Source organism: Etheostoma spectabile, unplaced genomic scaffold (genome assembly GCF_008692095.1).
Source record: "Etheostoma spectabile isolate EspeVRDwgs_2016 unplaced genomic scaffold, UIUC_Espe_1.0 scaffold00018528, whole genome shotgun sequence".
Lineage (NCBI taxonomy): Eukaryota > Metazoa > Chordata > Actinopteri > Perciformes > Percidae > Etheostoma > Etheostoma spectabile.
This window is the reverse complement of record NW_022604307.1, coordinates 126,856-151,566: the sequence shown is the minus strand read 5'-3', so window position 1 is coordinate 151,566 and position 24,711 is coordinate 126,856. Positions and strand designations below refer to the sequence as shown.

The window sequence follows — 24,711 nt, the reverse complement described above, 5'->3', positions numbered from 1 at the left end:
AGCCCCGCCCACGACTATTCTGATTGGTTTAAAGAAAACAAACAAGCCAGAGCGTTTCTTCTACAGTAAAAGAACAAAACACAAAAAAAATCCATTTAAAGCTGTTTTTAACTTTAATAAATGAAAACTCTTTCTAAGAGACAACGAGGAACCTGTTAAATAATCTTGATTTCAATAGAAACCAAGTATGGGGATTCATATCTCTTTCCCTAACGTACGACACGGAAAAGCTTCAAATGATCACATTTCAGAAACATAGAAATCAGCAAGTTTTGTTTATTTAAGATATATTTCAGGGAACGCATTAAAGCTCGGTCTATTGCTGGATATTCCAGGTAACTGTCGGTAGCTAACGTTAGCAGTAAGCCTGGTGACAGTGTTGAGTTATGAAAAGTTAAAAACAATGTATTTATGCTAAAGTATGCTGCAGTCGGGTTGAGAAGATTTGATTTAATTCAGTGGTGAATGCTCCATATCAAGCAGTTTAATTATCATCTGTTGTCTCAGTGAAGAGTAGATCAGGACAGCCCTATTGCCCCCCCCCCCTCTAAAGAAATGATTAGGTCAAGTCTGGCATCTCACATATAGAAAGAAACCTTTTGCTTCACACCAGGAAGTAACCTTCTGCCCCCCCCCGCGTGTCTTAGACTATAAGACGATACAATGTTGATTTACTGTATTTTTGTGTCTTTTTATGTTAATTTTAACTAGCATGTTAGTTAGCAGTAATTGGCCTGTGTCTATGTTAATGTTAACTAGCATGTTAATTAGCAGTAATTAGCCTGTGCCTATGTTAATGTTAACTAGCATGTTAGTAGCAGTAATTATCCTGTGCCTATGTTAATGTTAACTAGCATGTTAATTAGCAGTAATTAGCCTGTGTCTGTTAATTTTAACTAGCATGTTAGTTAGCAGTAATTAGCCTGTGTCTGTTAATTTTAACTAGCATGTTAGTAGCAGTAATTAGCCTGTGCTATTTTAATGTAACTAGCATGTTAGTTAGCAGTAATTATCCTGTGCCTATGTAATGTTAACTAGCATGTTAATAGCAGTAATTAGCCTGTGTCTGTTAATTTTAACTAGCATGTTAGTTAGCAGTAATTAGCCTGTGTCTGTTAATTTTAACTAGCATGTTAGTTAGCAGTAATTAGCCTGTGCCTATGTTAATGTTAACTAGCATGTTAGTTAGCAGTAATTAGCCTGTGTCTGTTAATTTTAACTAGCATGTTAGTTAGCAGTAATTAGCCTGTGCCTATGTTAATGTTAACTAGCATGTTAGTTAGCAGTAATTACGTACGTACCGCTACAACTTTCAGACTGGTTGCACAGGTCACATTTACGTCGTCAAGCTCAGTTGGAGACTGCGCAGTAACGCGCAGCATCACCGGGAAAGAGCTTCTAATAGACTTCACTGGTCTCCGTCCAGAGCAACGGGACCTGTTGGTCCACTTCTTTAACTGTCTATGGTTTCACTCACTCACTTAAAAAACTACTAACTGGCTCTATTAGCTACAGCTAATGCTAGCTTGTAGGCTAATAGAGCCAGTTAGGTCAGTTGGTCAGGTTTCTTTCTTTCATTCCTATTTAGGTCTGTCAGTCACATGAACACCGGGGACATTTCCGGGACAGGTCACCAAAACGGGGACTGTTTCCGGAAACCGGGGACGTCTGGTTACCCTCCACAAGGACTTTAGCTTGTGCTACACTAACTGCTAACGATGCTAACGATGCTAGCGGGCTAACGATGCTAACAGCCGTTGGTATCATAACTTTTACAAACTGTATGGATGTAAAACGATTTTAACACACACACACACACACAAACATATGTATGTTCCTATGGTTACATATGACATATTTTCATATGTTTACATATGGAAATGTATGAATGTATGAATGTTTACTTCTGTCCGGTTCAGTTAGCGCAGCTTATCAGCGTCGGTAAAGATAACTGATTCTGTTCATCATCACGGATAACGGTCGTTCTCCTCGTCACCGCCGAAGGCCCGCCCCTCTGCCCTCACATCGACAGCTGATGGACGGGAAGTTAACAGCAACCAATAGAATAAAGTAGGTCAACAGATTTGAAAAAACTATATTTTACTGTAACAGTGAACACATTCAAAATTACGGAAGAGGATTAGGGCCACTGGTGAAATTTTTTTTGTGAGTTCTGACTTTTTTCTCAGAATTCTGAGATTAAGTCAGAATTCTGACTTTTTCTCAGAATTCTGACTTTAATCTCAGAATTCTGAGAAAAAAAGTCAGAATTCTGAGATTAAAGTCAGAATTCTGACTTTTTCTCAGAATTCTGACTTTATCTCAGAATTCTGACTTTTTTCTCAGAATTCTGACTTTTTTCTCAGAATTCTGACTTTAATCTCAGAATTCTGAGAAAAAAGTCAGAATTCTGACTTTAATCTCAGAATTCTGACTTTAATCTCAGAATTCTGAGAAAAAAGTCAGAATTCTGAGATTAAATCAGAATTCTGACTTTTTTCTCAGAATTCTGACTTTAATCTCAGAATTCTGACTTTTTCTCAGAATTCTGACTTTAATCTCAGAATTCTGAGATTAATCTCAGAATTCTGACTTTTTTCTCAGAATTCTGACTTTAATGTCAGAATTCTGACTTTTCTCAGAATTCTGAGATTAAAGTCAGAATTCTGAGAAAAAAGTCAGAATTCTGACTTTAATCTCAGAATTCTGACTTTAATCTCAGAATTCTGACTTTTTTCTCAGAATTCTGACTTTAAAGTCAGAATTCTGACTTAAAGTCAGAAGTATGGGTACCTGTAAGGGACCAACACACTTTGCATGATGTAGCCGGAGAACCACATGCTGACCATGTCGGATTTAAGTGAGTTTTTGCGAGTTCGAGGGGTCCCAGATGAAGCAATTTCATTACTGGAAGAACAAAAGGTGAGTAAAAAATAACTATACTTGGTGTGGTGCCTGGTTTTTGTAAAAACTACGGAAATGCTGCAAATATGAAATGCACATGCAAGTTAGCTAGCAACGTTAGCATGCTTTTAAAATACTGCATTTTTCTGACGTCCAGCGTCCGTTGATGAGACACTGGTTTTATAGTGTTTTGTAATGTAGTTAGACGGCCTCGGTGATAATTAGGCTTCCTGAGCGGTCTACACCGAAGGAATCCTAAAATCCTAAAAACAAACTGATCACCTAGCTAGCTAGCTATCTCGGCTGTGACAGTTGAGCACATAGCATGCTGCAAACGTTTGCTAGATTATTCCAGCCACGGATTTATTGTTAACAAAGGTAATATCGGGAGGGAGTTAATGTATGGCGGTGTGGTGCCTGGTGTTTTTAATAACTACGGAAATGCTGCAGATATGAAATGAACACGCAAGTTAGCTAGCAACGTTAGCATGTTTTTATGATACTGCGTGTTTCTTACGTCCAGCGTCCGTTGATGAGACACTGTTTTTTAGTGTTTTGTAAAGTAGTTAGACGGCCTCAGTGATAATTAGGCTTCCTGAGCGGTCTACACCGAAGGAATCCTTAAAACTAACTGATCACCTAGCTAGCTAGCTAACGTTAATATGAGCAACACCTCGGCTGTAGCGTTAACAGTTGAGCACGTAGCATGCTGCAAACGTTAGCTAGATTTTTCCAGACACGGATTTATTGTTCACAAAGGCATTATCGGGAGGGAAATTAATATATGCTCATAAAAAGTAACATTAGCGCCTGACTAAAACTAACCAGCCAGTGAACATAACAGCGTGAGACTTAACGCTTGTTCTCTCAACGCTCCGTTCAGTTTGTCATTATATATTTGCTATGCTTCATAAGTAAATGCGCGTTAACATGATGAGGGCCAGTGCCGATTTGTTCCTGGTGATAAGGCCAATATTTCGGCGATGTTTCCCTACGAAGACTCGTCCCCAGCTAACAGGGTTTTTAATGTTCATCCATAGACTGTATAAAACAGTGGCCAAAGCTAACAACGCGGTCTCCACACCGTGATCGAGTTGCAAAGTCAACAAACACCTCAAACTATTTCTCGTTTGTAAAGTTACACACAAACACTTTAGAAACAAGTATTCCACACATCTGGGATTCTCACAAGTTAATTCATCCACCAATTAAACTGGGCTGTGAACAAATAGAAGTTAAATTAAGCACATAAAGGACTATGACAAGGAGTGTACAAAGTTACTGGCAGACCTTGTATGATTTCAAGTTTATATATATGCACAGGTATTTTACTCCTTAAAATACATTAAACTACCAATTTGCTTTTGAATCATGTCTAGTTGTCAAAATTTTCAGTTGGATTGACACAAGCCTACTTTGAAAAGGGTCAGTTTTATGAGGCTTAACCTTATTTTTTATGCAATGTGCACTTTGGAGATAATTGTCTTTTTCTTTGTTCTTCTGTGCAGATTGACAGTGACGTCATCGGGCTCATGGATGATGCAGCACTGGCAAATTACATCCCCTCCTATGGAGACCGAATTGCCCTCTTCAATTACTGTTAAAGCCTTCCCTCAATAGGATTTGATCAGTGTTGCTACTCACAACAATGCCTCCTATGTCAGATTTGGATGAATATATCAACTCTACTTCAGACTTTCTTTCAGTAACAAAGAAATACTTGCAATTTTAGCACACAACAATCAAAAAGTAATAAGTGTCCGGACTTTGAAGAGAATTTGTAGAAGACTTGGTCTGTTCAGAAGGAAGAACCAGTCTAACTTGGATGAAGTGCTGGCTTTTGTTCAACATGAGATCATGACCAATGGACAGATGCAAGGTTATCGTTGGCTACACCTTCGTGCAGTTCAACAGGGATATGTTGTATCACAAGATACCATCAGACGCATCATCAAATTGGTTGATCCACAAGGTGTGGAATTAAGACGTGCCAGACGCTTGAGAAGACGCCAATACAGCTGCAGAGGTCCAAATGCGCTTTGGCATATGGATGGCTATGATAAGTTAAAGCCCTATGGCATTGCCATCAATGGCTGTATAGATGGCTTTAGTCGCTATGTGTTATGGATGGAGGCCTATACTACTAACAGTGATCCTAAAGTAGTTGCAAGTTACTTCATCAAAACAGTTTCAAGCATAGGGGGTTGTCCAGAGAGGATTCGTGCAGACAGGGGAACAGAAAATGGTTGTGTTGAAGAAATGCAGATATTTTTGCGGCGCAACCACCCAGACAGTTTTGCAGGGGAGAGAAGTTTCCTTTATGGAAGAAGCACAGCAAACCAGCGCATTGAGGGATGGTGGGGTACCCTCCGCAAACAAAGTGCACAGTTCTGGATGAACTTATTTCAAACTTTTCAGGATGATGGCCACTTCACAGGAGACTTTTTGGACAAAAGTCTCATCCAATTCTGTTTCCTTAATCTTGTTCAGGTAATAATCTTTCCTCTTCTTCGGAAATGGGTTAGTAATAAATGGAGCATAGTAATAATAATAACGGTTACATCGGTTAAAACCCTGTTTCCAGGCTTTGGTCAGCTTCGCTTTTCAAACTCTCACTTAAGGGGCTAAGCGAGAGTCGAAAAGTAAAGCCGAGCAAAGCCAGGAAGGAGGAATCCATTCAGGCACAAAAATAATGCCACAACCCTCCAACATCAAGCCTTAGAAAAGAGATGTAACGGTATTGTTTAGATAAAAACTTTTTGTCATGCATTGTTTGAAAAGGTGAAAGCTGAAATGTAAAACTGGAGCTGACAGCTCAATTGCATTAGCAGTACTTGACCGTTGAAACATGTAGCTGACACAACTGAATGGCAAATAATACAAGTCCTATATATAAGTAGAAATAAAATGCCATAGAAATACGAAGGAAGAAATTTGTATTCATATTGGATGTAAAACTCACTATACCCTGTAAAGAGACACTTACTGAGCTTTTATTTTGAGAAACTAGACCCTTCCTAGTTTTCTGTTCATGTACAGTGAACATTCAAGACTTTCATTCAGAGCCTCCTGTTAGGATACAGTTACTGTATGCAATGACAAAGTATTTGTGAAGTATTGCGGTATCAGTGCAGCATCGTTCTGTGTGCACATGCTTTTTGGTGAAAATGCAATTCTCTTGCTGCTTAGTTTTACAGTGATTAGTTGGGCATGCTGTATCTGTTCACTGTTGACTTAGCTGATGAAATGCAAAAAAACCTAGGTTTCAGTTTAGGCAGCAGTTGCATAGTTTGAGACCAACTATATCACGTTTGTATTCTGTATTTACTGTTTATTTCTCTGCAGGATGAACTTGATGAAGTTGTCAACACATGGAATTCACACAAAATCAGACCACGATCAAGTGATGATGTGGCGTCGGGTCGGCCATTTGTGATGTACTCATTCCCAGAGTTGCACAGTGCTGAGGATAGACTGAAACCAATTGCCATGGAGGAAGTCACTTTGTGTATGGAAGAGTGTACTCCTAAAGGGCAGTTTCCGTGTAACGAAACTGTTTTTGAACTGTGTTGTCTCCTAATGGAGGAGAAAGGATGGGATGCTCCAGCAGATCCCCTTGCTGCAGCTGATTTGTACATCATGTTAAGAGAGGAAATACAGAAAATGATTTGATCTGTTTAAGATGAATAGATGTTGGATGCAAAAACAAAATGTTATCTCTTAACAGATGAAATTAGGAAACTACTACTACAAGACCATTACTAAAAATAGCAAAATTGTAGTTAGAGCGCTGCTCCTGAGTATAGGAACCCTTTGCTTAAGTTGAATAAAAAAAAAATCATTGCTTGGAAATTGATCTTATTGCCTTAAAGAATGAGGAAAAATCTAACCACACAGGACAACAATTTTCTATGTGAATGAATAATGTATTGTAAATAAATAAATGTTCTTCCTTAAAATACAGGGGGCATAAGTATACACACCCTATAGAGGCAGACATACAGTATGTTTATTTTTAAAGGCCAGTTCAGTTATTTCATAGATCAGGATACTATAAATCCTGATAAAGTTCCTTTGGCCTTTGGAATTAAAATATCCCCTCCCCCCACATCATTACATACCCTTCACTATACATAGAGATTGGCATTGGGTACTTCACATAAAATCATCTGTCAATGCAAATCCGACCACTATTAGGCTAACTGAAATAAAACCATGCCATTCTCATGGTAAAGGTAATGTGATGATATGGGGTTATTTTAATTTCCAAAGGCCAAGGGAACTTCAGGATGCATAGTATCCAGTATTTTTAGGAAAAACATGTATTTATTTACAATACATAATTCATTAACAAAGAAAATTGGTGTCTTTAAAGGTTGGATTTTTCCTCTTTTTTAATAAAGGCATTAAGATCAATTTCCAAAATATTTTTTTAACTTAAGCAGGGGTTCCTATACTCATGAGCAGCACTGTACATTTTTATTTAAAGAAAGTAATTAGTCAGTTTTTATTCTTTCCGCAAAAAATGGGGATAAATGAAAGTGTTAGGTACTATACTATGTGCAGTAAGGACAACTGAGGTATAAACTGGGTTCTACAGCTTGTAAGCAGTGAAAGAATGTAAGATGGTTTAAAAAAAAAAAGTATATGTACATTTTGTTTTGCCAAATATGTATCAATAAAAATATAGGCCTTGCTATTTCATGTGTTCCTAAGAAATGTTTGACCCCAGCAATACCATTTCCATGTATTTCTCAGATTGTACATCTATTATTACAACTTTCATCATAACTGTTTTAGGTTTTGTGTAAGATCAGCTCTTTCTAGGTAAATTGCTAGCTGTTTAATCGTGCCTAGTTGACACCTTGCACTGGTTAATTTTTTTTTAATCCCAGTGGAATGATTTTTTCACACTTGTGTCAAAAATGAATGACTTTAAAACACTTTGTAATATTCCTTAACTGTATTTTAAACCTCATTTACCCCATCACTTTCAACAATATGGACAGAGAGGTTCAACGGTCAAATGAATACCTGAATACAAATGTGAAAAAGAAACATTTTATTAACATTAAAACTTCATATTAAACATTTTTTCATAAGATGTTTAAATCTCATAACCACATAGCCTGGTCTGTAAAGTGCATATAACCAGAATGACTTGACTTTTTAAATTAACACTTGACCATTAAAAGTAACATTTAACATGTTTACAGTAAAGAGGCTTTAAAAGAAATCTAAACTAAAGAGATGGTCAAGCTAAAAGTGCATGAACACCACATGACCAATTCTGCATAACAAATGCAGTATATGAAGCATACAATTTTAAATTGATGCTTTAAAAAATAAAATATTTATATTGTCTTGAATAGCCTCTATCGATACATCTTCTACAACTGTAACCTAATGTAAAAGATCATTAACACCTCAACATTGGCTATTCAAAAGTTATATCATAAATTCTAAATCATACATGTGTAGAATTAAGGCAAGTGTTAATGCTCATGAAAACCTGCAAAGCTATATGCCAGACTTGTTTTCAGTAACAGAAATACCTTCTCATGTTAAAAATGAGAACCTGAGAATTTGGAACATGGATTCCTAAACAACTACAGCCCTTTGGCATTGCTAGTATCAAATGTGTTGATCCACAAGGTACTGTAAGAACGCAAAATGTTCAAACTGCTCTGTATACAATATCAAACCAAATTAAAAGTCATTAGTTTTGCTGCTCACAACAATTCTTGCAATGGCGGATTTGAATGACTTAATCAAACTCTTTTAGTAACAAAGTTATATTGGCAATTGTAGCACATAATAATCAGATATAAGTAAACTTTAAAGACAATTTGTATCAAACATTGTCTGTTCAGAAGGAACAAACATTACAACATGACATCACAAAATACCATTAAATAGGTTGATTAACAAGATGGTATCGAGACAATATGACATCCAGAAAACATACACTTCAGACTTGCTTTGCTAACTAGGAAGTGGTATTTTAAAAGATAATCAGCAAGTATTTAAACTTTAAAGACCTGAATTCAATTAAATCCAGCAAAGACATAAAATTGCAACATTTTGCAAACATGGCTAATGCAAAACACATGGGTAAAATTGCACACACTGGGAAATAACCTATAGTGTTGAAAAACTGCCAGCCTTACTTTTAGATTATGTATGGTTGTAATTAGTTCAGATTTAAATAAAAATGGTCTAGATGAACTAGTCTGACTAGAACAATGCGCTTGCTGGTCCAACATGACATTCTAGCAACTAGTCAGATGTAGCTTGGCAACGCTTTTGGCTGAAATGAAATGGTTGTTTACACACATTTTCACGTGGGCCATTATTTTAAAACTTACAAAAAAAATCCTATAGCTGATATAGCTAACTGGATAAAGCAGTGATGAAGCATGCCACAGTTGTTTCTGTTGTTGGAATAGAATCCTTAACCCCAATTAAACAAACAAAACATGTTTCTGTCCAGCAAGATGGTTTGTGTTGTACAGCTGGATAACTTAATCTGGTGTAGATGATTCTGGCTTTGATATAGGTCAGTATAACAGTTTGTTGTGGTATGTGAATGCACCACCAAAACACATGAAACTAATGATTATATAGTTTTTGTAACAAAAGCTGGGCTTCCTTCTGCACAGCTGGAATAAGCTGTCTCTGACTATTAAGGGTCATGCTGAAGTGCTTATTATACAGGATGTCCTAAGTATCTATTCCTTCCTTGCATTTCTATCCTTGAAATCCTGCATTAGTTCAAATGTGAAGTCTTTAAGGTGGCTTGTTGTCGGATTGGTTTTATCAATCTAAACAATGTCCATTACCCAGACATTGCTTTCAAGAACTGCATTAAATTCTGAGCGAAAGTCTGGGAAGTTCTCATAGCTGTCAGCTATATGCAGAATCTTCCCACATGTGTGCCCAACTGGTCGTCTTGTGAACTCTGTCATTTCTTCAAATTCCACATAGATGCTGTCTGTAACTATGAGATCAGATCCAGTGCAGAACCGCAGGAATTTCTGAAGTTTACTTTCATCTAGCTCTCTGATGAATCTTTTCAGATGATTTATGACTTCCTTCTGTTTTGTAGTCAAATCAACGTCAAATTTCAGCAGCTTGCAGACCTTTTTTGTGGTTGGTTGCAGGTCAGAGAACAACTTGGTCAGTGCTTCTGGACTGAGAGAGAGATGATGATGATGGGTGATCTCCCTCCAGCAGTCAATAACAAACATGGGTTTTTGGACAAGTTCTTTATGCGATATTTAATCAACTATTGTAGGAAGAGTCTCCGCTGTGATTCTCCTTCTACAGTCATAGCTGTCTAGAACTTCCACAAGATCATCAGAGTCAACTGCCGACAAATTACTCATCGCTTGCATCAAAACCTCACGTTCTTGGCTGCTCACAAACTGCAGAAAATGTGCTTTAAGATCACTATACACACTGTTGTAAAGCACTTGTTCAAGGAATGGTAGTGCAAGTTTGTTTGGCAAATATTGACAATCTTGGTAACCTTTCACAAGGATTCTGCCAATTGCCTTCCATGTTTCAGCAGGGAAGTCATGACGAATGAAGGGCACTTTAACTGTTGTACCAAGTGTACATCGATCATAGAATTCCTGCCAGAAGCAGCTGAGAACATCTCTCAATACCCCAGATCCGCTGCCTGCTTCTTCTTTGTTGTCTGGAAGTATGCGTCTCACATTCAGTGCTTTGTTCAAAATCTCTTCATCCGAGAAAGCTGTAATCATGTCATTTAAAGTGTTAGCATGATGTATGGTGACCAGATCCTCTGCTGGAGCTGGACTGGTAGGCATAGGAAAGCCCTCATAGATCAACGTGTCCTCTGTGTCTTCTTCAGTGCCGTAAATGGGACCAAAGGTAATTTCAGAGTCCACAGACACATTTAAGGAAGACTGGACTCTATCAAAACCAAGCATGACCTCTCCCACTTGTAGTTCTGCTGTATTGATTTCATTGCCACTGTGTGCAGAGACAAGAATGACTTCAGATGTCTCGCTGGCATCATCTTCAAGATCTTTTGGCTTTGTGGCAATGTAAAAGCGCAACATTGTGAGCCTTGCAGTCTCATACATAGTGCCAATGGACAGGCAAGTGTCAACAGTAAGGTGGTTCTGTTTGAAGTCCCAAACCTCAAACTCAAAATCTGATTCTGGTCCTTTAGGAGATATTCCATCGGGGAAAAAAAGTTTCTTTCCTTCTTGAAGGATGTCTTTAATCCAGCATTAACGCCAATTGAATTTTTCTGGTGCCACCTCCCTGCTTTGCCCTCACCTGTTTGGCTATGTGACCGTCACTGTGAATCCATCCTATCTCTACATTTCGTGTTGTTTTTAGCTTCTTTGTCTGTATTGGTCTTGTGTCAGCATGTGATATGTTTTCCTTGGTGACTTCCTTTCTGACTTTCATTTTCTCACGAAGTTTTTCTAAAAGGCCTTGTTTTCGCTTTGAGATGGGCTTTTTACTTTTGCAGTAATTGAAGAGGGCAATTCGGTCTCCATAGGAGGGGATGTAATTTGCCAGTGCTGCATCATCCATGAGCCCGATGACGTCACTGTCAATCTGCACAGAAGAACAAAGAAAAAGGACAATTATCTCCAAAGTGCACATTGCATAAAAAATAAGGTTAAGCCTCATAAAACTGACCCTTTTCAAAGTAGGCTTGTGTCAATCCAACTGAAAATTTTGACAACTAGACATGATTCAAAAGCAAATTGGCAGTTTAATGTATTTTAAGGAGTAAAATACCTGTGCATATATTTATATAAACTTGAAATCATACAAGGTCTGCCAGTAACTTTGTACACTCCTTGTCATAGTCCTTTATGTGCTTAATTTAACTTCTATTTGTTCACAGCCCAGTTTAATTGGTGGATGAATTAACTTGTGAGAATCCCAGATGTGTGGAATACTTGTTTCTAAAGTGTTTGTGTGTAACTTTACAAACGAGAAATAGTTTGAGGTGTTTGTTGACTTTGCAACTCGATCACGGTGTGGAGACCGTGTTGTTAGCTTTGGCCACTGTTTTATACAGTCTATGGATGAACATTAAAAACCCTGTTAGCTGGGGACGAGTCTTCGTAGGGAAACATCGCCGAAATATTGGCCTTATCACCAGGAACAAATCGGCACTGGCCCTCATCGTGTTAACGCGCATTTACTTATGAAGCATAGCAAATATATAATGACAAACTGAACGGAGCGTTGACGAGAACAAGCGTTAAGTCTCACGCTGTTATGTTCACTGGCTGGTTAGTTTTAGTCAGGCGCTAATGTTACTTTTTATGAGCATATATTAATTTCCCTCCCGATAATGCCTTTGTGAACAATAAATCCGTGTCTGGAAAAATCTAGCTAACGTTTGCAGCATGCTACGTGCTCAACTGTTAACGCTACAGCCGAGGTGTTGCTCATGTTAACGTTAGCTAGCTAGCTAGGTGATCAGTTAGTTTTAAGGATTCCTTCGGTGTAGACCGCTCAGGAAGCCTAATTATCACTGAGGCCGTCTAACTACTTTACAAAACACTAAAAAACAGTGTCTCATCAACGGACGCTGGACGTTAGAAACACGCAGTATCATAAAAACATGCTAACGTTGCTAGCTAACTTTCGTGTTCATTTCATTTCTGCAGCATTTCCGTAGTTATTAAAAACACCAGGCACCACACCGCCATACATTAACTCCCTCCCGATATTACCTTTGTTAACAATAAATCCGTGGCTGGAATAATCTAGCAAACGTTTGCAGCATGCTATGTGCTCAACTGTCACAGCCGAGATAGCTAGCTAGGTAGGTGATCAGTTTGTTTTTAGGATTTTAGGATTCCTTCGGTGTAGACCGCTCAGGAAGCCTAATTATCACCGAGGCCGTCTAACTACATTACAAAACACTGTAAAACCAGTGTCTCATCAACGGACGCTGGACGTCAGAAAAATGCAGTATTTTAAAAGCATGCTAACGTTGCTAGCTAACTTGCGTGTCATTTCATATTTGCAGCATTTCCGTAGTTTTTACAAAAACCAGGCACCACACCCAAGTATAGTTATTTTTTACTCACCTTTTGTTCTTCCAGTAATGAAATTGCTTCATCTGGGACCCCTCGAACTCGCAAAAACTCACTTAAATCCGACATGGTCAGCATGTGGTTCTCCGGCTACATCATGCAAAGTTGTTGGTCCCTTACAGGTACCCATACTTCTGACTTTAAAGTCAGAATTCTGACTTTTTCTCAGAATTCTGAGAAAAAAGTCAGAATTCTGAGATTAAAGTCAGAATTCTGAGATTAAAGTCAGAATTCTGACTTTTTTCTCAGAATTCTGACTTTAATCTCAGAATTCTGAGATTAAAGTCAGAATTCTGAGAAAAAAGTCAGAATTCTGAGATTAAAGTCAGAATTCTGAGAAAAAAGTCAGAATTCTGACTTTAATCTCAGAATTCTGACTTTTTTCTCAGAATTCTGAGATTAAAGTCAGAATTCTGAGATTAAAGTCAGAATTCTGACTTTTTTCTCAGAATTCTGAGATTAAAGTCAGAATTCTGAGATTAAAGTCAGAATTCTGACTTAATCTCAGAATTCTGACTTTTTTCTCAGAATTCTGAGATTAAAGTCAGAATTCTGAGAAAAAAGTCAGAATTCTGACTTTAATCTCAGAATTCTGAGAAAAAAGTCAGAACTCACAAAAAAATTTCACCAGTGGCCCTAATCCTCTTCCGTACAAAATAAATTATTTAACGGTTACAAAAAACAACAACTGAAAAACTACAAAACAATATGTAATATAGAGTATACATAATTAAATCAACCTGACAAGTGTGTAGTAATTATTTCTGTAGTAAAAATTCTTTCTTAAATATTATTTAAATATTTAAAATCCTGAAAATGTAGAAAGTAAGTTTGTGTGTGTGTATATGTTAATATCGTGAGTACATTTCTTGAGTTATTATTGTATGAAATTATGGTTTAAGTTATGATAAATGTATATATTAATTCAATGTTCACATCACTCCAGTTCGGAGGTCTTTACACTGTTTTCCTGCCCCTCAAAGATTGTATTTCAAAATGCTACTGCATACACAGAACCACGGGGGGATGGAGTCCAAGTTGAAATAAAGTTATACTTTAAATATCAACTTTTTATTAAAATTAAAAGTGGGCGTGTACAGGGAGGGATAAGAGGCTGATTCACATATGCACACTTGTAGGTAGTAATATGTGATCTATAAACAGAATATTACTTACAGATGTGCATAAGCATGGTTTTATAAATCTTATTTATTTAATTTTATTATAAGCGCAGTTATATAAATAAGACCCCATGTTACTTACATGGAGTCTGGTGGAGATATGCTGCTCTATACGCGCTAAAAGTAGTGATTATTTACATGGAGTCTGGTGGAGATATGCTGCTCTATACACGCTAAAAGTAGTGATTATTTACATGGAGTCTGGTGGAGATATGCTGCTCTATACATGCTAAAAGTAGTGATTATTTACATGGAGTCTGGTGGAGATATGCTGCTCTATACACGCTAAAAGTAGTGATTATTTACATGGAGTCTGGTGGAGATATGCTGCTCCATACACGCTAAAAGTAGTGATTTTTTACATGGAGTCTGGTGGAGATATGCTGCTCTATAGCTAAAAATGTAAATGTAGTTTGTTCTTGAGTGTAGTAACGAAGTGTTTGTACTTCGTTACTTCCCATCTCTGATGCCCACCGGTGCATATTAAAGTCCAGTGCCAAGCAGTCGGGATGAAAGTCAGCCCCTCCAAGGCTGAAAGCGCAGGATTGTTCCCATCGGGTTGGGAGTCAGTTGCTGTTCCAAGTGAAGAAGTTCTTGTATCTCAAAGGTATATTTCAAATAGTGCAACTTGTTCCAACGCAAAAACCACTATACTACTGAAACTTTGGATGACCGTCTCCGCCTGTCACACGGAAGACTGGGGTCTGATTCCACCATAGCAGTGCAAGCATTTTGCCCAGGTTTGATTTCCAGCCACCGCCAGGTTTTGAAGCCATATACAACATTAACATTACATGTTTTACCCAGGTTTCTTCTTTTATTCAGTGATCTATGATCTATATCCTATGCATGAGCAGTGGAGCAGAGTGGCGCTACCCAGAACGTATTTGTCCACTTTCTCATCTCCTTTTCTTACCAATCAAACCCAAATCTCATGAATTAAACTTGTCAAAAGTTCATTTAATTTATGTATTTGTTTGACCGCAATGTCATATTGTTGTGCACTTTGCTAGTTAAGAACAAGCTTATAACGTTATGCTACTGTAAGCAGTAGTAGCTAGTGTATTAACGCTACGGTAACGTTAGGCCAAACGTCACCGTCACATGTTGTGCATTAAACCTGTTACATGTTCATGTAATGTATGTAGCTGTGTATTTATTAGCCATATGTATAACATATTTAATGTTGCGGTGCACTTTTCTAGTTGAGAAGAGTATAACGTTAGTCAACAGGATAGGCTACGTTACGTGTATCACTTTATGTATAAAGTAACATCAATATGTTAAGTAACGTCAGTATCTTAAGTTAACGTTAGCTGTAATTTAATTTTTATTTTAAAATATTATTATTATAATATATTTTATAATTTTTAGTAGCGTTAGAGAGAGAGAGAGATAACTGATAAATTGATTGAATTGACATCAGTCCCTTATAATTTATATTACTTTAAGATTAGCATTCAAACGTTTACCCCAACTTCAGTCCACTGTAGTATTTGTTGACAATCAAATATAATTGTAATATAATAATATTAATGTTGATAATGATTATAATAAGCCTCAATTATGACTCAAGCCCCTGTACTAGCAATGTTACAACATGCTTTACTATAAGATGAAGGTAGATAGATTTAGATGATAGAAATTAGCTATTCCATGGTCATGCCTGTAATATATCATTATTTGATTAAATCTTATACTATAGTTTTGTCTTTTTGGATACAATAAAGGGACCTTATTAAGTGCCTAACTATTGACATTATTGTCCTATTGTCCTATTGAGTTTTAATCTCAGATGGCATCTAAGGCTAAGAAGCATCGTGCCATGGGGGACGATGAACAGCTGTCCCGGCTGAGGACGTTTGCCGCTACAGGGGTCTGGCCTACTGATGCTGGGAATAGACCAGCCCCGAGGCAAAAGAGATGGCATGAGCTCTATCTTAAGGTACAGCTTATTACATGTTTTTTTAACAACTATCAACAATTAATTAATGTCATGTAACATTCTGGTGCATTTTAATTTTGGTGAATTACAGATAGAGAAGTGTCCACTCCAGCAGCGGGGGCAGATGTCTCTTCTTGGTGGAGCACAGGTCTGCACGTGTGGATTTCACACTAAGAAGGTAAAGTTAATTGGGATACTTAAATGATAGAAGTATACTAAAGATGCAATCATAATGTATGTTGTTAAAATTGACTTATATTTGTGGCTGTTGATTTCTTTAATATTTGTATCAGAAAACTAATGTGCAGACAGCCACACCTGCTGCTGCAGCTGGCCCAGCTCCGTCAACTGCTGCTGACCCTGCTGCTCCAACTGGTGCTGGACCCTCTGCTGGTCCAGTGCAACCCAAATTATCCCTTGAAATGGTACCCAGCATTACTATTTAATAAAACATATAAACAGAATCAATGCAAACAGTAGCTTTAATTCCATGTGTATTGCTTTGACCTGTACAACTCTATGATCATTTCCTGTAACTTGGGACATTTCATCCTTCCCCAGTTATTCAAACCACGGTTCGGTGGCTCACATACTGCAACACTGAAGCCCAACCTCAGTATGGCCAGGAAACCTTCTCAGGTAGGATGCCACATATTCTTTAGTTATAATGCATTTAGTTAATAATGCCTTTTATTAGTTTGCACTCCCTTCTTCTTAAATAAACGGAAGTAAAATGACCTTGTGTTAAACTTGAAACTTTAAAATTGTATCTCTTTGGGAGAATAGTTTGCGTGCTACTCTGCGTGCAATTTCTCTTTTCTTCCAGGTTGTTTCCAGCACTGCCACCACGTCATCTGGCAGTTGATTGACACCTCTGCAATAAAAACCACAATCCCTCTTGCTGCACCTCAATCAAACCTTGCTGCTGTCTCTGTGTCCACCCCAGCTACCCAGCCTGCTGCTGTCTCTGTGTCCACCCCAGCTACCCAGCCTGCTGCTGTCTCTGTGTCCACCCCAGCTACCCAGCCTGCTGCTGTCTCTGTGTCCACCCCAGCTACCCAGCCTGCTGCTGTCTCTGTGTCTACCCCATCTACCCAGCCTGCTGCTGTCTCTGTGTCCACCCCAGCTACCCAGCCTGCTGCTGTCTCTGTGTCCACCCCAGCTACCCAGCCTGCTGCTGTCTCTGTGTCCACCCCAGCTACCCAGCCTGCTGCTGTCTCTGTGTCCACCCCAGCTACCCAGCCTGCTGCTGTCTCTGTGTCCACCCCAGCTACCCAGCCTGCTGCTGTCTCTGTGTCCACCCCAGCTACCCAGCCTGCTGCTGTCTCTGTGTCTACCCCATCTACCCAGCCTGCTGCTGTCTCTGTGTCCACCCCAGCTACCCAGCCTGCTGCTGTCTCTGTGTCCACCCCAGCTACCCAGCCTGCTGCTGTCTCTGTGTCCACCCCAGCTACCCAGCCTGCTGCTGTCTCTGTGTCCACCCCAGCTACCCAGCCTGCTGCTGTCTCTGTGTCCACCCCAGCTACCCAGCCTGCTGCTGTCTCTGTGTCCACCCCAGCTACCCAGCCTGCTGCTGTCTGTGTGTCCACCCCAGCTACCCAGCCTGCTGCTGTCTCTGTGTCCACCCCAGCTACCCAGCCTGCTGCTGTCTCTGTGTCCACCCCAGCTACCCAGCCTGCTGCTGTCTGTGTGTCCACCCCAGCTACCCAGCCTGCTGCTGTCTCTGTGTCCACCCCAGCTACCCAGCCTGCTGCTGCCTCTGTGTCCACCCCAGCTTCCCAGCCTGCTGCTGTCTCTGTGTCCTCCCCAGCTACCCAGCCTGCTGCTGTCTCTGTGTCCACCCCAGCTACCCAGCCTGCTGCTGCCTCTGTGTCCACCCCAGCTACCCAGCCTGCTGCTGCCTCTGTGTCCACCCCAGCTACCCAGCCTGCTGCTGTCTCTGTGTCCACCCCAGCTACCCAGCCTGCTGCTGTCTCTGTGTCCACCCCAGCTACCCAGCCTGCAGCTGTCTCTGTGTCCACCCCAGCTACCCAGCCTGCTGCTGTCTCTGTGTCCACCCCAGCTACCCAGACTGCAGCCGTCTCCATGCCTGAAGAACAACTAGTAAGAGGGATTAAAGAATAGCTAAGAAAAATAATACCTAAATGGGTAATTATTCCACAGTATTGTGTGCGTAATATTAGTGATAACTTTTAATCGTTGGTATGATGTTGTTTTTCAGGCTGTGGATGAACACAACATGCCGGGAATGGATCTTGTGGACAGCCTAGCAGAGTATCTGGTGGGTCTGAAGAACCATACTGGTTTGACCTTGAGCAACCAACAGGCCAGCACCATCATTGACCTCTGGCAGAGCCTGCTGCCATATGACCAGCAACGGGTGGTGTTTGCTGCCAGACACCAAGACAGGCTCCTAGTAGGAAAGTTCAGGTCTCCAAAACTACGGGCAGAGTTTACTCCTGGTGTGGAGAGCCTGAAGTGGTGTGTGCTGGGATCCATTGCCTCCCCTGCCCAGTGGTCAGACTGCTGCCGCTTGGTGGAAGCCATTTGTATCAGACTCTGTGATTTACACAAGAATCCAAAAAGGAAAGTAAAGGGTAAAGAACAGGACTATACTACAAGATGGACTTGTGTCCTGCAGGATTACCGCAAAATCCGGCAGCTTATTCTGGGCAATGGAGCCATCATGCAGAGCACTACACTGCAGCTGGTTGAGATCAATCAAACAACCCTCATGCAGTGGCATAATAAACGGGTGAAGCGCCAGGATGTCACACTGATCCTGCAGGGAATAAATCTACCTGCCCGAATTGCTGTGGCCTCGGAGGCCCTTCCACCTGCCAACATCCACGCTGCTGCTGCTCCTCAAACGCACTGCGCTGAACATGTTTACAACCTGCCCCCAAGCACTGTGGGGTTGGCAAAGACAAAGTGGTGGCAGGGAGTAGCCCCCGTCACCACTGCCCCACAGGCTATCATGCCAAAGCCATCAGCCCAGAATCAGATTTTTCCACAGCCTCCTGCTTCTGGTCCTCTGTCGTTCTTCCCTCAAGCAACCTCTGTCTATCCTCAAGCCCCAGGAACTTTGTTTGCTGTTCCAACACTAGCATACCGTGCCCCCCATATACCGGTTGCCCCTCTTGCTCCATCCGCACCTCCACCTGCCAGTGGTCGCCCTGCCTCTAAGGCAAGGTTTAATAAGAGGAAGGTGGAGTACAACACTTGCAGGAAGTGTGGACAATTCAGAACCGCAGAAACTGGGCCCAGCCAATATCAAGGCACTATCTACTGCCCAAATACAGCAACACTGTCAAAAGAGTTGTGGTTAGATCAGATTAAAAAAATCAAAAATGTAAATGTATAATGTAAATAGAAAATGTAAATAGTTAGATTTTACTATGCATACAATACTATGATGTATTGTGATTTATATGTTATGTGTGTTTTAATCTTTGTACAGAATTAGTTTGTTGATTCTCTTATTTTCCTCCCTGGTGTAAAAACCTTTGTATAGTCAGTCATTTCTTGTGCTAAACAATATTATTCGTTACCTAAAGACATATTGTTTTGTTGAGATTAATAATGTAATAAAGTTGGCATGTATTATATTAATTGGGTTAATTTCAATATTATTCCAAATTCTAGTGTACACACTGCTGAGCATATGACTTGCCTTTATACACCCTACTTCCCTGCAATGATTACTGTAAGACATACTAGCTTTTAGAGAAAAGAGAACTAAAAATGCTTGGTTTTACCTGTCATACATTGTTTAAAGAAAAAGAAAATGATTTATTACTAAACAATACTTATTATAAAGACTAACTTTTAATATTGACCAAATATAGCACGATTACTAAATGTATGCAGTACTAAAAACAGATATATTGTTCAAAAGTCAATCTAAACGTTATAAATTATTTGTTTAAATTGTTTCCCAACCTTACTAATATCTTATTCCTCTAAAACTTAGTTTAGTAGAACAATAAAGTTGTGGACAGTGTAATTGGATCTTCTGGCACTAGGTGGGGATCAAACCTAAGATCTGGTGCTAGGTGGGGATCGAACCTGTGACCTTTGAATCTACGTTAAACTTCCCTTATTTCCCAGAAACATTCCAATTTCAGCAATTAAATTAAAATCTGACTTAATAGAAACTATAAAGCTCTTACACTATGTGTGTAATTTAGCATCTTTCTCATCTTTTCTCTCATTTCTTCTTTTTTCCTCCTTTTTCCTCTTCCTTTTCCTCTTTTTCCTTCTTTCCCTCCTTCCCCTTTTTCCTCTTCTCCCCCCCCCCTTACAGACTATTGTTCCCCAGCTTTGGCGCAGCGGAAGCGTGTTGGGCCCATAACCCAGAGGTCGATGGATCGAAACCATCCTCTGCCAATTGCTATACTTTGGATCAGCAGAAAGGCTGTTTCCAGTTGGTTGATATTTAATGAAATGAAATGCAATATCTCCACCTGCTGAAGTGTTAATGACATGTCAAATTCATGTCACCCATGAAAATGGAAAAAAGCTGGAGCATAATAAATATAATACAAGTACATAAATGCAGTAAAACAGAAACTGTAAAACTTACACATTTAAAGTGCTTGTTGTGCTGTCTGACAGTCTGAGGTATAAAAGAGGGAGCATAATGCTTAGTTTGTGTAACAGGAGGTCTTAGTCTACCACTACATTCTATAACCCTACCAGTCAGACCTCCACAGGAGGTAATATCTTCTGCTGCTCTTTTAAAGACTCTACCATAATACCTGCTGGAGATGCCAGGTCCTCATACATGGAAAGCATGAGCTCTACCACTGAGCTACATCCCCTGAAGATATTCAGATTTTTGTGACTTTTTTTTTCTGAGATAGACTTAGACTTATCTTTATTAATCCTTTTGGGATGACTCTCGCAAGGAAATTGAAATATGTTGTGTATGGCTTTAAAACCTGTAAATGCAACTGCGGTGGCTGGAAATCAAACCTGGGTATAATGATTGCACTGCTGTGGTATAAATCATAGTGAAAAAGTACCACACTTGTTGCCTTTCTGCTGGACAATGCAACGCTCAATGAAAATCTTGTAACACAGACAGATAATAAATGGTGGAGACAGTTGGCTTCCAGTACCTATGAAGTAACACAACACTGTACATAAAGGTACAACTGCCATTAGGGTTACTGTGATGTGTTATTGGTTTGCTAGCACTCTAAAAGAACGCCTCTCGTTGTGGGCAGGATTTGAACCTGCGTGGGGAGACCCCAATGGATTTCTAGTCCATTGCCTTAACCACTCAGCCGCGGCAACCTGAAAACAACACTCATATCTGTTTGCACAAATGTTCATAAACTTTTCAATTGGTTAGTAGTAGTTACCAGACACTGGCAAATTGCAAATTGTAGTGCACTGCCTGTTCCTATATATCCTCATGGTGGCAGCTTGATAGATTGATATGCTCCCTTATTCTTACCATAACAGAGATCTAATATTTTATCAAATCAGGTTGGGCAAGGGTAAAAGCGGCCGAAATGGGTTTCCTCGGGAGGGTGGCTGGCGTCTCCCTTAGAGATAGGGTGAGAAGCTCAGTCATCCAAGAGGAGCTCGGAGTAGAGTTGCTGCTCCTTCGCGTTGAAAGGAGCCATTTGAGGTGGTTCGGGCATCTGGTAAGGTTACTTCTTGACAGAACTTTATGGTTCTAACACATGGTACCTTTACATCTGTTGACAATAAAGACGCTCAAAAAACACTTTACTTGCGATTGCATTTCTTGCGCACATTCATGTCCTCTTAAATACAAAGAACTGATAAGTTCTTTATTCCCAATATCATGTCTCAGACATTAGTTCCAGATGAAAATACTAGTTGTCAGAAGTGGGATTTGAACCCACGCCTCCAGTGGAGACTGCAACCTGAACGCAGCGCCTTGGACCGCTCTGCCATCCTGACTGATCCAACAGATATTCAGTAGGACCTGTTTAAAAAATTATAACATAGTGAATTAAACATGTCATGATATAGTAGGTTCTCAGTCGTCCATGTCATAGTTAACAAAGGAAGGTTTCTCAACTGTCAGCCCAAATATATGGGCGTTCATGGAGACATGGAAGAAAGTCACCAGGGTGGCAATGTGCTTGACAATGGCAATACATTACGTAGGATGTGAAGGCAATGTGCAATACAGGCTAAATCCTATGCTGGGAATCAAGATCCGCCAATGTTTCTGTCCACAATGTCCGTTCAGAAATGTCCCTGCCAGATGGGAAATAGACTGACAATTGGGTCAACATTGTGCAATTATCTTCCAAATGTCCAACTGAGTCCATAAATACACCTGCCAGATGGGAAATAAACTGATAACTGTCTTCATGGTCTAAACGTGTCAAATATTGCTGTATAATGCCCACATTGAGTCCAGATGTGTCCGTTTTGGTTCCTGATCCATGCTATTACCCCAAAGGTTCAAAACTAGGCCAAGGGCAACTGGACTTGGTAAAATGTCCTCCGCAGAAGTTTTGTGACTCTCTTTAGTTGTTTTTTTTGACACAGAAAGGGTTGGACACAGTGCCCACTCCCCCACCCATGTCTGACAATTGAAAGCTTTGGGGAAAGGGGGGTTCCAAAGCTAACAGACCATTCAACAAGCAGTTCTGATGCACTATACTGGCCCATTCAGGATGAGCACTGTGTACTCTGACTGCAGCAACACAAGTTCAAATTTCAGTGATACCTAATTTTTATGGTGATTACGAGACTGAATGCAAAGTGTGTATCCCCCATGTAACTCAAAGCCTATCACTTCCAGTCAATACTGTCAAATTTGAAGCTCCTTCCAATTACATGAACTAACAGGTGACTCCTCAACATGCCCCCATCAACGTACTGTTTGCAGTCTAAATTGCCAAGGACATTAAACCTGTAAGCTCACTTTAAACTAGATGTGGAAAGTTGAAAGGTTGATCTTTTTACCCTTTGCTGTGGCTTAAAAATAGGTTCCACTGAGATTTGAACTCAGATTGCTGGATTCAGAGTCCAGAGTGCTAACCATTACACCATGGAACCTTTTACAGTGTTGCAAGGGTTTGCTAGGCAATTTCTTTCATAATATCCACATGTGTGATATTAAAGGCACACAACAATCACAACGCAGATTAAAAATAACTGGCCAATATTTGATTTAAGAGACATATATCATGTAGATATACTGTATATAGGGTCATAGGTTGCATACAGAACCATTAAAGCAGATCTTACTACAGGTCTTCATTGGCTATATAGCAATTCCCATACCGGGAGTTGAACCCGGGCCACCTGGGTGAAAACCAGGAATCCTAACCGCTAGACCATATGGGACTGATTCTACATTATTTCATGAATCAATTCATAGTCTGGCTGGAAACTGGCCTTCTCTTGAACGTGAATGAAGAAGCTTCTTAAGTAAGTTTTATCTTAAAGCTTTTGAGTGTTCTTTAGGTTTTTATCCGCTTTAACTATTACCGGACAGCGGGGGCACGGAGCAGAGCAGAGCGGCCGTTAGGGAGGAATCCTCCTCCGTGTTCAGCTCCATTTTGAACTGGCGGTAAAAAACTTAGGGTCGGAACTTTATGATGAATAGAAATGTTGACAGGTTGATTTCTGTTAAAAACAAACAACTATAGTCAATAGAAAAAGAAATATATATATATGAAAAGCTGTCTTGGTTCATCTTTCCACTGTTCCTACAATCACCATTCTGGTCTGGTTGGAAACTAAAGGATCCAAACTAAAAGGATGTTCTTCTTTAACTAAAAGGTCTATCTCTGTAGGGATCCATCCCATAATGTTGTCACACACTTAGAATAATAATCTGTCTGTCAGCAGAAACTACACAACCTTTAGTTATTTGTCACGAAGTAACCAGAAAGGTTACTCGCCCAACCCGATTTGTTAAACATTAGATCTCTGTTATGGTACAAATAAGGGAGCATATCAATCAATCAAGCTGCCTCCACGATGATATACAGGAACAGCAGTGACGTGCGGTGATGTCAGTAAGAGGGTAGGCACTGAGTTATGAAAGCCAGATCACCTAATTCATTGTTTAGGCTAAAATCAAAACGTTACGCACAAGCGGGGGTAACTTGTTCCAGAGTCTCGGGGGAGCAACTGCAAAAGCCTGACCCCTCCACCGTTTGTACCTGGACCTTAGGACTTCTAAAACCAGCTGATTTGAAGACCCAATGACAGTTGTGCTCCCGCAAGTTAAGATTTCAGACAAATACTCTGGGTGACATATTTTCTCTCTCTCTCTCTCTCTCTCTCTCTCTCTCTCTCTCTCTCTCTCTCTCTCTCTCTCTCTCTCTCTCTCTCTCTCTCACACACACGTTAGTGTCCAGCATCAGAATGCAAGTTATGAAACCATCTTAGTTCTAATTGTTGCACAGCGGCTATGTTTGTCAGTCCCAGTCAGCAACAATGAAAACACACACTGCTCAACTGAATATGAAGGCAGATGGCTAGCAGCATTAGTTCAATCACACTAAACCCAAAATAGTTTCTGACTCACCAATCGGTAGATTATTTGTACATAAAATCCATCCGACGCTTC

General features: G+C 39.9%; 1 protein-coding gene, 1 long non-coding RNA gene and 2 other non-coding genes across 4 annotated transcripts; 1 reads left to right on the top strand and 3 right to left on the bottom strand.

Annotated features, from left to right (window-relative positions):
- The first annotated feature begins 2,812 nt into the window (after positions 1–2,812).
- Positions 2,813–6,886, top strand: LOC116680989 (uncharacterized). The gene is made up of 3 exons (XM_032509565.1): positions 2,813–2,922; positions 4,413–5,394; positions 6,250–6,886. Exons 2-3 carry the CDS (start codon positions 4,762–4,764, stop codon positions 6,574–6,576), a joined length of 960 nt encoding a protein of 319 aa, XP_032365456.1. The 5' UTR covers positions 2,813–2,922; positions 4,413–4,761; the 3' UTR covers positions 6,577–6,886.
- Positions 6,887–6,977: 91 nt separating this feature from the next.
- Positions 6,978–24,280, bottom strand: LOC116680990 (uncharacterized). Its single transcript, XR_004329942.1, has 3 exons — positions 24,271–24,280; positions 13,506–13,510; positions 6,978–7,127 (listed from the first exon to the last, which is right to left on the bottom strand). It is a non-coding gene; the product is annotated as an uncharacterized LOC116680990 (long non-coding RNA).
- trnaq-cug (transfer RNA glutamine (anticodon CUG)) lies at positions 23,115–23,186 on the bottom strand. Its single transcript has one exon. It is a non-coding gene; the product is annotated as a tRNA-Gln (tRNA).
- trnae-uuc (transfer RNA glutamic acid (anticodon UUC)) lies at positions 23,406–23,477 on the bottom strand. Its single transcript has one exon. It is a non-coding gene; the product is annotated as a tRNA-Glu (tRNA).
- Positions 24,281–24,711: the final 431 nt, after the last annotated feature.